This window comes from Cervus elaphus, chromosome 23 (genome assembly GCF_910594005.1).
Source record: "Cervus elaphus chromosome 23, mCerEla1.1, whole genome shotgun sequence".
NCBI lineage: Eukaryota > Metazoa > Chordata > Mammalia > Artiodactyla > Cervidae > Cervus > Cervus elaphus.
In genome coordinates this window covers 11,743,500-11,760,814 of record NC_057837.1, presented here as the reverse complement: position 1 = coordinate 11,760,814, position 17,315 = coordinate 11,743,500, and the positions used below count along the sequence as shown (strand labels likewise).

Below are 17,315 nucleotides of genomic sequence, written 5' to 3'. Positions count from 1 at the left end.
CAGACAAAGACAAGTCATACTGCTTATATGTGGAATCTAAAATGAACTTATTCACAAAACAGAGAGAGACCCACCGACGTAGGAAACAAGCTTACTCACCATACGGGAAAGGGGGTAGGGGAAGGGATAAATTAGGAGGTTGGGTTTAACAGATACCATTATATATAGACAAGTGTATATAAAATAACCAGTAAGGATCTACTGTACAACACAAGGAACTACATTTAATATTCTACAAGAAGAATGTGACAAGGAATATATGTGTGTGTGTGTGTGTGTGTGTGTGTTAGTCAGTCATGTCCAACTCTTTACGACCCCACAGACTGTAGCCCGCCAGGCTCCCCTGTCCATGGGATTCTCCAGGCAAGAATACTGGAGTGGGTTGCCATTTCCTCCTCCAGGGGATCTTCCCGACCCAAGGACTGAACCCAGGTCTCCTGCATTGCAGGTGGATTCTTTACAGTCTGAGCCAGCAGGGAAGCCCCATGTACATAATATACACACACATATACATATATGTCTGAATCACTGTGCTGTGTACCTGAAACTGACGCAACATTGTAAATCAACTACAATTCCATAACACCACCACTCGCTACCTTTAAAACACTGCATCTGATAGCTCCTACGCAGCTACTTCAAGTAAGAGCCTTAGCTCTGTACATATTTAAATAGATGAAATTTCATGCAAAAATTGTTTTCTTGAGAATATGCTACCTTTCTAACATTTTAATAGGCAATTGCAAGGCTTATACCTATTGACAACTGTACTAAGCACTTCTACAAACATCAATTAACTCATTAGCGATAATGATTCTGGAAAGGAAGAAGTTAAAACTATGTAAGTAAGCTGCAGGCTTTTCACCAGGTCTTCTGCCTCTACTAGTCCTCTTATATCAAACCACAGTCACTTCTCTAGTACAAACATATCAACACAAACTAATCCTCCTATTTCATTCATGGTACATACACTAATGGTAAATAAGGTAAAACTTAGAGAGCTCTTCTTAGAGAATCATGAGATTGTTTTCTGCTGTTTTCATTATCTCTTTATACTGTTTAAAATAGTAAGATGGGGGAATACAATGAGAAACATAATCATCACTAGATGCATACTATGGCATATCTATCACTGTTTTCGAAAGTTCCTTGTACTGGAGGAGGACACTGCACAGAACAGAGGGTTCGTTTTCTCAGAAGTACAAGAATGACTTCCAAAGTATGGTCTCTGAACTGCCTGTACTTTCCCTCCTTACCTTCAGTGGAAGTGATAAATTAACCTAATGATCAAGGAAGGGAAATCACTACTAAATACCAGAACAGCTACTGTTAGTAGCAAGTTTTTTTTTTTTTACTTTTTTTTCCTTGGTGGGAGGGGACTTTTATAAGTTTATTCCAAAGCAACAATTTTTTAAGTGTACAAAAGTATTTTTACAACTGATGTCGCAGTTTTTACAAACTGAAAAACTGTAAACGATGTGAAAAGGCCGTTGACAGGGCACTGGTTACAGAAACGAGAGTGGAGCCGGGGCGGACTCTGACTGAGACACCGGAGGTGACGCGGCCGAGGAGGGACGCACACGCTCCCCGCAGAGCACAAGGACATGTGCGCAGCGCAGTCGACGGGGGAGCACACGCGGTCTGCCTGGCCTAAACCGCAGTCAGGGTGCCTGCTCCTTCGAGACAGTCGCAGAAACTTTGAGATTAATTCCTATGGAAAATATTAAAGGCCTCTCCTTGGATGAGGCCATGGTGTGTCCCTACCTGACTGCTGTAGACAAATGGATTTGAATTACAAATAGTACTTTCCCGAGCTCTTCCCGAGAGCTTTTCGTTGTGGGAGATCTGCTGCTAGGACCTCGGGGATGGGACCCGGTCTGTGTTTGAGAGGGACATTGGGTGGGGACTGAATTCCTCTGCTCTGAGATGCCACTCGAGAGCTCTGCAGAAGTGCTCTGAGATGCCACTCGAGAGCTCTGCAGAAGGAAGGACAATCAACTTCAAGAGTGTCTGTTATCTACCAACTGCTGGAAAAATCCACGGGGAACATTCCTGCACCTCTAGAGGACGCCAGTTAAACCCAGCTGTCCTTGAGGACTCTACTGTGAGGGAGAACCCAGCTGGGAAAGCTGGAGCCAGCTCTGAGCTGTTCATGGGGCAGGTGGACTGAGGGCTGACGGGCACAGAGGGAGGGGGTCCACGACCCTCAGCCACCTGCCAGATGGCAAGGGGGAATTTTTAGAGTAAAGCATGTCGCCATCCTCGGAAGCAGTTTCAGATGACTGAGTTAAGTCATCAAGGTCATTCACATAATTAATTTGGTCTTTGACCTACACATAAATAATACTGTTTCACAATGTCCTTGAAATATGTATAAAATATACCAAGTGTACAAAGGTGATAAATATCTTAATCAAAGCAAAAGCAGAGGCTTCTTAAAAGAACAGGTTTTTATCAACAGGATAACTTTATCAACAGAGTTTCTAAATTATGTTTTCAAAGTAAATGTCCCTTCAACAAAGGAAGATTTTCTATGTTGCAACTATTCCTTTTACAAACTATTTTTTAGAGGATAATATATTTTAAAGTTAATTTTTTTTTTTTTACTTTACCTTCTTTTTTTCATATGCTGTTTTCCTTGCAGGCCTAAAAAAAAAAAAAATGATTCTTTTCAGGCTAAAATTTAATAACTCAAAAATATAAACAATACCTAAATGTTTTTTTATATAACATCTTTGCATTCACAAGTAATTTATAGAAAAGTAATTTATAGAAAGGATGAAACAATAACAAAGAGTAGCATTAAAGGACAAAGAAAATATATCTGTAATATTAATAAAACATTAAATTTAGATTAAAGGAAAAGGAAAAACCTAACATTACTTGCGTTATGTGATAGAAGCAGTTTACCAGGGTTTTTTGCAGTTGTCATTTTTAATGAGAACTAACTTTTATGGCAATAAAACCTATCTCGGAAGTATTCCCTAAGTCCTTATAAGAAAGAAACCCATTTTTTATCACCATGATATTAGGTTTTTGAGGGCTTATTATGCAACGGCTATGCATATTATGCATTTTAATCCTCACGATCATTCTGGGAGAGAGGTAATATATTAGACCCTTTAGATAGGAAGAGATGGAGCAAAGAAAGGCTGAGGAATGTGCCCAGGACCATACAGCAGTTCACCAACAGCCCAGAATTCAAACCCAGGGAATCTGGCCTGAACGCTACTGTTCCAAAATATGCTGAGAACGTGATATTGAAAAGTCTTTTTAAGTAACATGATACCAAATGAATCTATATTATTATTTCATGTCTAGCTATAACTACAAATGATAATTCTGAATCTTAAAAACATATTTCTAACAAACAAAAAGGCTAGATGTAGGCAATATTGGAAATCTACTTTCAATAAAGATTTGTTTTTTGTAAAGAACTTCACCAATACACATTCATTCAACCATTCTGCTCTTTCTTTATGCATCTGACATACACTTGCTGAGCACATAATATGTGTTAACGACACTTTTAGTACAGAAAGCATGGTTTTTGTCATTTAGATATTTATCATCCAAAGTAATAAACTGTAAAAGATTGTGAATTGTTTCTATTGAAAATAAACAAAATCCTCCCCTTCTCCCTGGAAGCTATAAACAACTATGAAGTTAATATGATGTGATGTTTCAGAGTACCTTACAAAATCATAGCTACCCACGATGATACTATCAACTAGAATCAACAAGGAATGATTAAATCCTATTCAGTATAACCTAAGCATTTGTAAATTCATGATTATATAATTTTTTTAAATGTATGTATGATAGAATTAACTCAAGTAATCATCTATATATTCATTTACGTAAGAATACTACACTTCAGAGCCAATGAACGAGCCCTTACCAAAAGCTATATATGAACAGGAGTACATTTGTACATAATAATCATGTACAATAAAAATAATGTACAATTAATTTATCGTAACAGTTTAAAGATAATGTCATACAATCAATAAGCTTTCTAATATTGGAAATGCAAATAAGATTACACTCAATAGACACTTCCTCTGCTGGCTCTTTTCCAAAAGCATACACACTCTACAAGCTCCCCTCTCAACATGAAACAAGAAACTCATTTCAACTCCACATTCCTCTTCAGTTACCATCCAGGTCTCCATTTCTGGCCCAGGAAATATTCCCTATGGAGCTGTTTACGTGTGTTCACTGCAGTCCAGCTTCCAAGTGGACTCTTTACTGAAACAACTTCCGGCCAAAGGCACAGGTCCTCTCTCCTTCACCTTTCGGCCGTGTTCATCCAGTAGAGTTGAGGATTCTCTTCTCTTGGCCAGTATGCTATATTATGCTGCTCTATTTCCAGAAGAAGTATTCAGTGCTAATGTTTCTTCCCCTAGAAATAAAGAATCTGTCCATGTTACCTGCTGTCATCTTGATCCACCTTCCTTAAAATGCTGTCATTTGTCACGTGCAGCAGACCATCAGTCAGTGAATTGGTCTTTTCAAATACTGGTGCAATCACACATTCTTCTGGTGTCCATTTGTCATTGTTCTTTCTCTCTATTTCCTTCCTGGGCATGCCAGGTTCACTACTTGAAAAAATCCACAAAAAAGCCAATGTTTTCAAATAATTCGACTAATAAAGAATAAAAAAACAATTCTTGTAAAATTCCAACTCTTACCCATCTTAAGTCATTGATTAATTCACAAAACAGTTATGAAGTACCAACCATATGCAAGAAAACAAATTCTTCCTTCAAACACAGATACACAATTATGATATAATATGATATGGAAGAGTTGACATATGAAAGTGATAAGTGAAATAAGGAAGGCTTTATGGAAGAAGTGAAGAGAGGAGGTCAAAAGGAAGAGAAAACCGAGAAATCGTTCTACTGGGAGATTAGAATGTGAGTACACAGATCAGGCACACGGCATCTGGGTTGTTTCCTAGGAACCTGGAAGGAAAAGTACAAAACACATGAAAGAAAGTAGAGAGATGCATCTGGAAAGACATTGGGAAGAACCTCAAGGGCTATACACTGAAAACCTCAAGTCCACTGGCTAAGCACAGTGATTCTTAGACATGGGAGTCATGATTAGATTTACACTATATATAATTCTTTGCTTTTAAAAACAGTAATATTTAATCTAGGAATTTCCCTGGTACTCCAGTGCTTAGGAATCTGCCTGCTCATGCAGGGGGCACAGGTTCGATCCCTGGTCAGGGAAGACAGCACATGCCTCATGCAGAGCAATGAATCCTGTGCTCCACAACCACTGAAGCCAGCACCCTAGAGCCCATGCTCAGCATCAAGAGAAGCCACCACAATGAGAAGCCCAAGCACTGCAGCTGCAAAGAACCAGCACAGCCAAATAAATTACAGAAAAAAAAAAAAAAAAGAACCTCAAAGAAAAAAGTAACACTTAATTTAGATGATTTTTAAAATGACATGTGGCACATCCACCATGAAAGAAGAAATCAAATTTAGTGGGGCGGGGGGTGGGGCAGTTTACTTGTAAACCACCCACATGATGGGGTGACGTCAGCATCATGGATGAAAGGCAGGTGCCTCATCAGTTCTCCTGCCACCAACAGCAATTTGGCCTCCATCCATGGACATACTCAAAGTGCTAGGAGGAGAAAACTGCCAACCAAGAGGACTCGATCCAGAAAAGTTGTCTTTCAGAAATGAAGGAGAAACAAAAACTTTCCCAGACAAAGCAAACCTGAGGGAGTTCATCACCACTAGTCTCGCCTCATAAGAAATGCTGAAAGAAGTCCTCACACTGAAATGAAAGGATGTTCATTAGTGACATAAAATACATTTAAACATACAGCACACTGGTTAAGGCAAGTATGCAGTCAAATCCAGAATACTCTAATATGTAACATGGTGGTATGTTAACAAAGTAACTAGCATTAAGGCTAAAGGATAAGAGCATTCAAAATAACTATATCCCTAGTAAAATATAAAATTCGTAAATCACAAACATTAGCTCAAGTTAGAAATCATTTTACCAGAAAATAACAAATGATCTACTGTTAAGTATTGATATAGGCTTACCCATCAGAACCTTTATTCTGCATAGCAGGAAACTCCTGCTTGTTATTTCCTCCACTCTTTCTCTGCTGACTCAATCGACTCTCTTCAGCAGCATCGCATACATTGTCTGATACTTCCACTTCACTACTTTTGTGCTTCTTTTCTTCTTCAACCTTTAATGAAAGTTTGACACTAAGAATAATTGCTATGTATTTATTATAAAGATCCTTGTTTTCAATTTATTATTTGACTCAGCATTTGCCCGGATTTGAAGTGATAAAGATATTTTTGTGCTTACATTAATTTTATCACAAGTCACTGAAAGTTTTGTAAAATGTGCTTCTTTCTCTTTGAGGGAAAGAAACAAAATTCCCAAAATTTCAAGAAAGGCTTTCTAAATAAGATACAATTATTCCATCCAGTCTTCCCCATCTGACTGGCAGAGATGGGGAAACAGAAACACACCACATGTGTCCTCTTCAGTCTTTACCACCTGGGTTTTCCACGGAACAGTCAGATGTGGAGGATGCGACACCTTAGTGCCTCAGAAACAGAAAAGCAGCTTTCTTCTTTCTGCACTAAAGCTATTCTTTCCCCACTGCCTTTTCCAATTCTTTTTTCATTTGGATCCAGGAGACAGCAAAAACCTGATGGTGTTCACTGAAATATGTGAACCAAAGTTTACCAAAACACAAGGAGCAGAATGAAACTGAGGAGGTGTTAGTGTGGAATTCTGGAATATAAGGAATGCTTCCCAATCCCACATTCAATAACCATCCAAATTTATAGCTAGAGGGTATAGAAATAACTATCTATCTTTGCCCCACTATTTACCAGTAGCAGTTTTAAAATCAAAAAAGGTTAAATGAGTTGTTCAAAGCCCCTAAAGTGGCATTCCCTAACATTTTATGGCACCAAAAGAGATGATACAATTCTGTCATCTTGAATCTGATAAAATTACCAAATGAATTCCTCAAATGAATCAGGTAAGTTAAAAGCGTGACTTTGGCAAAGTAATTTAATTCGTTAATTGGGGGTAGGGTTCATTCTCCTTTTTCTTTAAAGGAGAATGGCTACATTTTCCTCTTTTTTTGTCTTACACAGAAGAGCAAGCACGTTTAAACACCTACTACTGAAGAAAGAAAAATCTCACAGCATCTCAAACCTCAGTTTTTCCTTTGGAGATAAACACTTGATTATTTTCTCTGTTTTTTTGCTGAGAGTTTTATACTATCTATGGGCTTCCCTGGTGGCTCAGATGTTAAAGAATCTGCTTTCAATGCAGGAGACGTGGCTTCGATCCCTGGGTTGGGAAGATCCCGTGGAGAAGGGAACAGCTATCCACTCCAATGATATTGCGGCCTGGAGAAATCCGTGGACAGGGCAGCCTGGCCAGCTACAGTCCATGGGGTCACAAAGAGTCAGACACGACTGACCAACTCTCACACACACACATACTACCTATGTGACAAAATCACACATGTCAAAACTTACTACATTTTAGTAAACAACAGAGTGAAGCGGTCTCTCTCAAAAGAGACATCTGCGAGTGGTGATTAAAGCGTATGTGGGAGCGCATGTATTTGTTATTAAAAACATCCTCAAGTGGCCATGTTGGAAATCTAAGTGCCCAGGGACTGCAGAAAGCAGAGAAGATCACACAGATTCAACTACAATGAAGAGATTAGAGGGAACACGTGTTCATGTCCCTTCTCTCAGTTTCTGCTTTCTTCCCATTCTGTGGAAATACAACTTCTATTTAATCCAACAGAGTCAAAAAAAACAACTGCAAAACCCTCGTTGATCATACTCCTTAAACACTTTCCTTGGTGCTTATTCTGGCTCAGAAGGTCACATGGGAGGGAGCTAAATGAGTTTCCCAGTCCATATGCAAGACTGACAGAGACAGAATTTGATTGATTGAAGGACAAAAGCTATGAAAAGTTTCCTGAATTCCTATTATGTCGAAGGCAGAAATAATCTATTTCTACACAAGTACCTATTTAGATGACCCCACTTTATTCATAAGTAGAAAATCAAAATGGACCAGATCATCCAGAAAGGGAAAAACCAAAGCAAGAGCAAATGAACCTCTACCTCTTTTGGAAGCTGAATTTTCTCTTTTCCCAAAGCTAACAACACTACTTGTAACATGTCTATTTCATTCTTAAACCTCTGCATATCCTTCTGTCCATTCTTCACTTAGATACACTTTGGATGCTCTGTGACTATTCGGTGGAGGAGAATTCCCATTTTCAAATTCGGGTTCCACGCTTTCGTCGTCTCTAGCACTGCAATTACCTGCATGCAGTAGCTTCTGGAACCCGTCCTGTATTGGTTTGCTTTTCTCATCAGTATTTTTCATGACAGCAGGAGTACCGTGACTTTTTATTTGAATTATGTGTTTCATCTTACCGGAGCAGACAAGCCACAGACTAGACTGACATGTCTATCCAATGTCTAATTTCCGATTTGTGGGATTTTGCCTCATATTGTCTGATATTTGCATATCAAACTCTTGGTCTTCTTTCACTTCAAATGTAACTACCTGCTCCCCTACTTTTTTGTTTTCTGCATCATTATAAAAACTCTCCTCATTTTTGATAAACACATGTTCAATATCTAGTTTATCACTTTCAAGGTCTATTTTATTTTCACTGAAACAAAGCTTTGAAGATGACTGACAAGTGTATCCCGGGGACCCATAGTTCATGCGACGAAAAACCATTTTCGAGACTGGGTTCTTTTTGTTCAGGACATACTTGGAATACTAGAGAGACAGATACTCCAAATGCATCTTTCTCCCCACAATCAGCTATATTATTTGTCGTGTTAGGAGGTATTTCCTTTCTGTTTGCTCCTTCTTTAAGGTGATCATATAGTGGCTCCTCCTTAGGACAGATGATAATTTTGTATTTCTCACAAATCTCACCTAACTTCTGCTTTAAGTCATTTGTGATGGTTCTAACTTCTCTTTCCATTCTAATTTGCCATGTTTGATCCACATTTTTTCATACTTCTCCACACAAAGAGGCCTTGAACATACAGATCTGTCCTGTCTACCACATTCCTTATTTATTTCTGGTTCTTGAGGCAATTTTTGCAGCTGCAAAAGTGGAAGATTAATTGGGTTGATTTGATTTTCAGGTGTCTTTTCTGTCAGGGTACATGTGTGCAAAATAATATAATCCTTAACTAATCCAGTATGGATAAATAAAAGTCAGAAAATCATTAAAATTTCACTGTTAAACATCTTAATTTATATGTAACCACTCACAAATCACCAGATCACAACTAAGAAGTGAAAAATAACTTGCCTTACCGGAAAATAGGAGAAAAACATTAACTCACAAACCTAATTTTGTCACTGCTTGACTGAATTAAACAATTCATACATGTTAAATCTACCAAAAATGAATTAGATGATTTTTAATGTTATAAATGCTTCTTCCCTTAAAAATAGTTCACCTCACAATACCGTATATGGGGAGTCCCCACAGCATGTCTGTTAAGGTTTTTGGTTTTCTTTTTTAAGGACTAATATCTGGAGAACAGACAAATTTTATATGACCAGGAGCCAAACTCAATTAACACTAATCAGAAAGAGGAAGCAATTCCTAAATTTTAATGTAAATTATATATCATGATAGTGCTATACATCAATACATATTGCCTGCTTACATTCAGTTATGTGTGTGCTAGGTTGTGTCTGACTCTCTGCGACCCCAAGGACTGTAGTCCACCAGGCTCCTCTGGCCATGGGGATTCTCCAAGCAAGAAGACTTCAGTGGGTTGCCACACCCTCCTCAACCCATGCCTTCCCAACCCAGGGATCGAACCCAGGTCTCCCACATTGCAGGCGGATTCTTTCTGTCTGAGCCGCCAGGGAAGCCCGACAACACTGGAGTGGGTACCCTATCCCTTCTCCAGGGAAATTTCACGACCCAGGAATTGAAACGGGGTCTCCTGCACTGCAGGCAGATTCTTTACCAGATGAGCTACCCAGGAAGCCCCAACATTCAGTTATATTATGTTCTAATATCCACCAAAGAAAGTGGATAAAGCATTTTTAGTAATATCTACTGATTTCCCACCCTGAAAAGAAATAAATTCGAACGTTATTATTTGTACCCTAAAAACAAAGGTCCAATCTAGAAGGTTCGATTCTCTTAATAGGCAACTGGGTTGATTCTATGACCCCAATCTCTCCCTGAATGTTCATCCCTAAGTCGATTATGCCGAGATCACAGGCAGAATGAATCTTTCATCTTGACGTCAGTGACTGGCGATTTCAATGGAAAACCTTGAGCCACTGGGAATGATTTCTCTTTACATGTATCTAGGTCAGGGGCCATCATACTGTTCAGAATTTCAGCTGCTTAATCTTACGATTCAGTCTTTGATATCACCTTCTTAATCATGTAATGAAGTTATAAAAATGGAAAAAGTAAACAAGTCAGGAAATTTTTTTCCCTCAATTCCAAAGACGAGCTATAAATTATAATAGATTCTAACAGTATTTTAAGTTGTATAATAAAAGTGCTATAAAAACTATTAAATTATTATCTATCAATTCTAAAAGGGTAATTTTGAAAGGCAATTTTATTTGTTATGGACTCTGTTACGCACTGTATTGTATTGGTAAAGCATAGAAAATGGAATTAAACCAGAAATTTAAATTTATAGTTTTACTTGCCTGTGAATCGTTATTTTCATTTCCATGAAGTTTTCCTTGTTCTTCCTCTAATATCACTTCCACATCTAGTTCTCCTGACAAATCTGCATGTTTAGTTAAAATTACTTAGAAAATTTAGATAAAAGACATAATCTTTATTTAAAACAGATTTAAAATATTGTACCAAATGACAGCTTAAGTCGAAATTTATCTTCAGATGAATATTTACTTGTTTAAGAAATACTTCCAATGATCAAAAACTTCAACAAACCATCTGAGAAACACCAGATGTCACCAGGATACAGGCACACAAACACCTCAAAGCTTCATTCATGAATTCATCCAAGCATCAGCGAAAAAAACACTCAGAAACCAAACAAGGTTTCAAAATACAGGACAGACATATAAAGTCACAGTATATTCTCTTCTCTACTTCATCACAGTACCTTTTAACAACATGCCAAGCTTCAACTGCATTATTCTTCTTAGTTTACAAATTCCTCTTACTTTTTACGCTTTTATCAATTCCTTCATCTGAAATGCTTCCCTGTGCTCTTCTGACAAATGACTTTTCATCTTTTCAGACTCAACCTGCTTTGTGAAGTTGCCCTTGATTACAGCTATCTTTCCCCAGATAAACAGCTATCTCTTTCCTTGTAGCTACCTTAGTACTTTTTCTAGTGTATCTTTATAGACCTCTCTAGTGATAGATATACATCTAAACTGTAAATTATTTCTTGACATGTCTATTCTCTTGGCTTCTAGACTGCAGAGGACAAGCTGTTAAAAATCACCTTAGTATAAATAGTCTTTATTTTTTTCAATAATTAAGTGTCTACCTAGATCTCACAAAGAGTCCCAGAGTTCTAAGTATAATCCTGCTATCCACTCTCAGATGTATGCTAAATACTAGCTGAAACAAACTTGCTTCCTCCAAACTCTCTTTGTTATTTATTATACTCCTATGGTCAGAGGGAGAATGCAGACACCTTGCTAAGAGGTAGTGTTTGGCTGTAGGTTGCATAAAAGGAGTCAGCACAAGGTAGGTTTTGCCACAAACTCGAATCCGGCTCCGTCAGAATGATGGTAAGGCCGTGCCCAGGTGGTGCACGGCTGAGTGCCCTGGGCTTCTGCATTACCTTGTTTGCTTTCTCTGTTTTCTGGCAGCGGAGACTGGCCTGGGTGATGGGGCATGGAATTCCCTACCAGAAACATCGCTGCGTTTTTCATCTTTTCTTTATCTGTTGCGGTCTTCTGTCCGAGTTCTGTGGGTGCTGACTGATTTTGGGTCACTGATTGGGACACCAACGGACGCCGATCATCAGCTTTCAAATGCCCGGCTCTTTGACAAGTCTCACTACTGAGGCTCAAACTAGTCGAATCCCAGTCTGAAAAATGTGAAAACAAAGTCTCCATTTATCAGGATCTGAGGAAGAAACAACTCTGACTACCTTGCACAAAGTCTTTCTTCAGAGAATCAATCCCACTTCCTCCTTCCCCTGAAACTCACTACTCCTTCAGAGGTTACTCTCTCTTACCTGTCACTGTCATTCATGAAGAGATGGTACCTAGTGTGTCTCATTTCTTCTACTTTTTACTTTTCTAGTATTACTTTGATTCACTCAATCTTTATTACATACTCTGTATTTCATAAGAACTTTATTATTTTCCTTCAACATACAAATATTTTATTAACAAAATTTATCTCTAATTTATGTTTAATTTTGCATGATGATTTTGTGTCTTCTAGAGACCATGCTTTTAAAAACACTTTTAATGAATGGTACTAGTTTAATTAATGGTAGAAGCCTAGACAACGTATTATAAAGCAAAGACATCACTTTGCTGACAAAGGTCCATACAGTCAAAGGTCTGTTTTTTTCAGTAGTCACATGTGAGAGTTGGACCATAAAGAAGACTGAGTGCCGAAGAATTGATGCTTTCAAATTGTGGTGCTGGAGAGACTCTTGAGAGTCCCCTGGACAGCAAAGAGATCAAACCAGTCAATCCTAAGGGAGATCAACCCTGAATATTCACTGGAGGGACTGATGCTGAAGCTGAAGCTTCAATACTTTGCGCACCTGATGCGAACAGCTGGCCCACTGGAAAAGCACCTGATGCTGGGAAAGACTGAGGGCAGGATGAGAAGGGGAGGGCAAGAAGAGAAGGGGGCGGCAGAGGATGAGATGGTTGGACAGCATCGCTGATTCAATGGACATGAACTTGGGCGAACTCCGGGAGATGGTGAGGAACAGAGAGGCCTGGCTGCAGTCCATGGGGTCACAAAGAATCAGGCACGACTTAGCGACTGAACACCACACCATCAACAACTACTTTAATTTCAACGAGATGGTCTTTCCTCAATGTACATATGTCTTCAGAAGTCATTTTTAAAGCCTTGGAGAAACATTATACCCTGGAGAAGGAAATGGCAACCCACTCCAGTATTCTTGCCTCTTGCCTGGAAAATCTCTTGGACAGAGGATCCTGGAGGGCTACAGTCCATGAGGTCGCAGTGGTTGAACACCACTTAGCGACTAAACAAAAACATCATAAACTCACATAAGAAATGATAGCCTTGTGTGTGACTAATTGTTTCCATGTGAAAATAGGTAAGTCTAGGACCACACTGGACCCAAGGAGCACAGAGGGCCATGAGACAGGAATGAATACACCACAAAAAGCTAAAACTGTTAGACCTACATTTCTTAAGGGAAGTCAAAGAAACAAGCAAGAAATGTAAAAGTGAAACGTAAAACCCTGTGTCAACACAAGGGCCCCTTTATCATTTTACATCGAATCACTTCAATGGTTTAAAACTGTGGTTCGCAAGTGTCTGCTCAGAATTGCTGAAGTCCAGAGACCCATCGGGTCAGGGGGTCCAAGAAGTCAGAACTCTTCACAACAACACTAAACGTTAGTTCCATTCTCATGCTGTTCTGAGGGCACAGTGGCGTTCTTCAGAGACACGATGTGTGATATCATAACACTAAGGACTAATGGAATTAGCAACTGTGATGGTGTGTGCTTGTATTTTAAGTTTTTCCTAAAGCCAAAAACTTTCAGAATCACTGTTTTGAAAGATTATGTCTATTGAATTTAAGATATGATTATTTCCCCTACTTCTCATAATCAAAGACACCACAAACATACACACACACAGTCTGCTAATCAAAACATCTGATTGGCCTACATTCATCTGTGTAACAAAACTAAACTGAAATGATTATAAGTTGAAATACAACTGACATATTAGCAAGTGAAGCTTTACTCTAGGTAAAGATCAGAGTTTTTTGATATTTTGATTTTTGATCATATCTCTATTGTTCATGATTAGAACTGTCACTTTTGCCTATAAATTGAACATCCTTATAATATTTTTCAGGTATTTTGTACCTTCATCTATCACTTCAACATTCGACCATAACGAAAAAAAAAAAATTATGACTTTTAGCATGAGTTGGCTCAGTTAAAAAGTATGATGATATGACAAATTATAAGTCATTTTACTACATACTAAAGTCTAATGTAATAATGTCCACAAAAGACTTATTTTTTCCATTTTTACCCCTAATAATAGTGTCTCTTGTTTTTCACCCTAAGTCCTCTTACATGTAGTACTCATATATGTGTCTTCCTTTTTCTACCTCTCTGTTATATTTTTTCTTGGTTATTTTTGTTTGAAATGAAGCTGTGAACTCTAAAAGCTCCTTTCTACCCAATCAGTGGCTCATAAAAGCATCTTCTTAACAATTTTAAGCTATACTACTAAAAGAATTGTCCATATGAGTGTCTAAGAATAAAATTTTTGTTTTTCTAGAAATCATGTGCTCATATATCATCCCTTTTAGTCCCTGCCATCATCCAATGGAGTATGTAATAATGTGAATGCTTATTTTCAATACTTTGCAGTTTACTAAAGCATTTTGACACACTATTATGGGTTGAATTGTGTTCCCCTTAAATTTGTGTGATTAAGGACTAACTAACCCTCAGTCAGTGGTTCAGATGACAAAGAATCCACCTGCAATGTGGAGACTTGGGTTCTGTCCTTGGTTTGGGAAGATCCTCTGGAGAAGGGAAGTGCTACCCACTCCTGTATTCTTGACTGGAGAATTCCATGGACAGAGGAGCCAGGTGGGCTACAGTCCGTGAGGTTGCAAAGAGTTGGACATGAATAAGTGACTAACACTTTCACTAAATGTGTATGTTTAAAGACTAACCCCCAGCACCTCAGAGTGTAATCTTATTTGGAAATATAATCTTTACAGAAATGATCAAGGATCATTAAATGTGGGTCCTAGTTCAAAGTGACTGAAGTCCCTATAAGAATGGAAAATTTGGACACAGATGTACAGACAAGAGGGCTTCCCAGGTGGCGCTAGTGGTAAAGAATCTGCCTGCCAATACAGGAGATGTAAGAGATGTGGGTTTGATTACTGGAATCAGAAGATCCCCTGGATAAGGGAATGACAACTCACTTTAGTATACTTGCCTGGAGAATCCCATGGAGAAAGGAGCCTGGTGGGCTACAGTTCATGGGGTCACAGAGTCGACCACTACTGAAGTGATTTAGCATGTACTCATGTATAGACAGAAGGAAGATTGATAAAAAGAGACACAGGAAAAAGACAGACATGTACAAGTGAAGGATAAAAACCTGGAATATATCTTTCCCTCACAGCCCTTAGAAGAAGTCAACCCTGCCAATACCTTGATTTTGGATTTCTAGTCTCCAAAACTATGAGACAATAAATTCCTGTTGTTTAAGCCACCCAAGTTGTGGTACTTTGTTACAGCAGCTCTAGAATACTAATACTCATACTCATTGATGATTTCATGTCTATCATGTCTTCCATTGCAATTTTCATTCAAATATAAGTAGAAAATACCTACCAGTAATTTATAAAACAAGTCCTCTCTTTACTCCTTTGATTCTCCCTACTAATAATTGCTTATCTTATTCTTTCCTTCATTTCGACTCACTCATTCTTCAAAGCTTTTTTTTTCTTTTTTTTTTTTTTTAGGGAAATCTTTTTAGGAAAGGTTTCTGTTTTTCTACGGATATTAATAATAAGGAAAAGGAAAGCCTGGCAGGGAGGTTTTGAGATAAATTCTTTAGCTTTTTACTGTCTTTATGAAAGTCTTGTGGTAATGTCTTGACATTTGGAAATATATTACCAATGCACAGAAGTCTTTCTCATAGGAAATTTTTTTTTTTAATTAAAGACTACTATATGTAAAACAGATAGTAAATTCTAATGAGGATCTACTGTATGGCACAGGGAACTCTTTTTAGTTCTCTGTAATGATCTATATGGGAAAATAGTCTTTAAAGAGTGGATGTGTATATAGGTATAACTGATTCACTTTGCTGTAAAGCAGAATCTAACACATTTTAAATAAATTATGCTCCAATAATTCTTTTTTATAGTCAAATCAAAAGAATTGATGTTTTTGAGCTGTGGTGTTGGAGAAGACTCTTGAGAGTCCCTTGGACTGCAAGGAGATCAAACAAGTCAATCCTGAAGGAAATCAGTCCTGAATATTCATTGGAAGGACTGATGCTGAAGCTGAAGCTCCAATACTTTGGCCGCCTGACGCCAATAACTGGCTCATTTGAACAGACACTGATGCTGGGAAAGATTGAAGGCAGGAGAAGGGGACAACAGAGGATGAGATGGTTGGATGGCATCACTGACTTGATAGACATGAGTTTGAGCAAGCTCCGGGAGTTGGTGATGGACAGGGAAGCCTGGCATGCTGCAGTTCATGGGGTCACAAAAAATCAGACATGACTGAGCAACTGAACTGAACTGAATTCCTTTTTAATTAAAGAGAAACAAACTCTTATGTGTTGGAAAAACCATGTTATTAAAATGGGGAAGAAGGGAAATTATTTGGACTGGATGCTCCAACTTATGATGAAAGAGGGTATACACATTAGCCTAGAGAAGAAAATAGCAACCCACTCCAGTATTCTTGCCTGGAGAAGTCCATGGACAGAGGAGCCTGACTGGCTACAGTCCGTGGAGTGGCCAAGAGTCATAATCGACTGAGTAAGTACCACCACATACACTTTAGACTCTCCAAAGGGGTCCATTATTAATAATAGATGCATATCTAGGCTTTGCACAAGCTCAAAGAGCCTCACACTCCTCCCCCATCTCTTCATTACCATCCTGCTTGTACTGTTCATCCCTGCTTATGAAAATCTTCCTATTCACCATAAGTAAGTCTTCCTTCAGAAAAGTGTCCTGCCCCCCAAATAGAATTCACTGCGTTTTCATGGTCCGGGGGAGACTCGTGGGCATCCCTCTTGGCTCAGACAGTAAAGAATCCACCTGCAATGCACGAGACCTGCGTTTAATCCCTGGGTTGGGAAGAGCCCCTGGAGGAGGGCCTGGCAACCCATTCCAGTATTCCTGGTGGAGAATCCCCATAAACAGAGGAGTCTCGTGGCTCCTCTGCAGCTCATGGGTCACAGAGAGTCAGACAAGACAGCAATGAAGCAGCAGCAGCAGGGAGCCTCAGGGTTACTTCTCTGGTAGCACCACAGGACCCCCTGACTAAGGGCCCCT

At 38.8% G+C, this 17,315-nt stretch overlaps 1 protein-coding gene across 1 annotated transcript in view; it reads right to left on the bottom strand.

The window, feature by feature from the left end:
* LOC122682149 (putative ankyrin repeat domain-containing protein 19) overlaps nt 1-17,315 on the bottom strand; it is a 69,470-nt gene that overhangs the window by 20,196 nt on the left and 31,959 nt on the right. Inside the window, exons 10-15 of the mRNA XM_043884938.1 lie at nt 11,874-12,122; nt 10,756-10,838; nt 6,081-6,232; nt 5,743-5,802; nt 4,434-4,604; nt 2,613-2,646 (exon numbers count right to left, since the gene is read on the bottom strand). Coding sequence (XP_043740873.1) covers nt 2,613-2,646; nt 4,434-4,604; nt 5,743-5,802; nt 6,081-6,232; nt 10,756-10,838; nt 11,874-12,122 — 749 coding nt within the window. The remainder of the gene's footprint in view (nt 1-2,612; nt 2,647-4,433; nt 4,605-5,742; nt 5,803-6,080; nt 6,233-10,755; nt 10,839-11,873; nt 12,123-17,315) is intronic.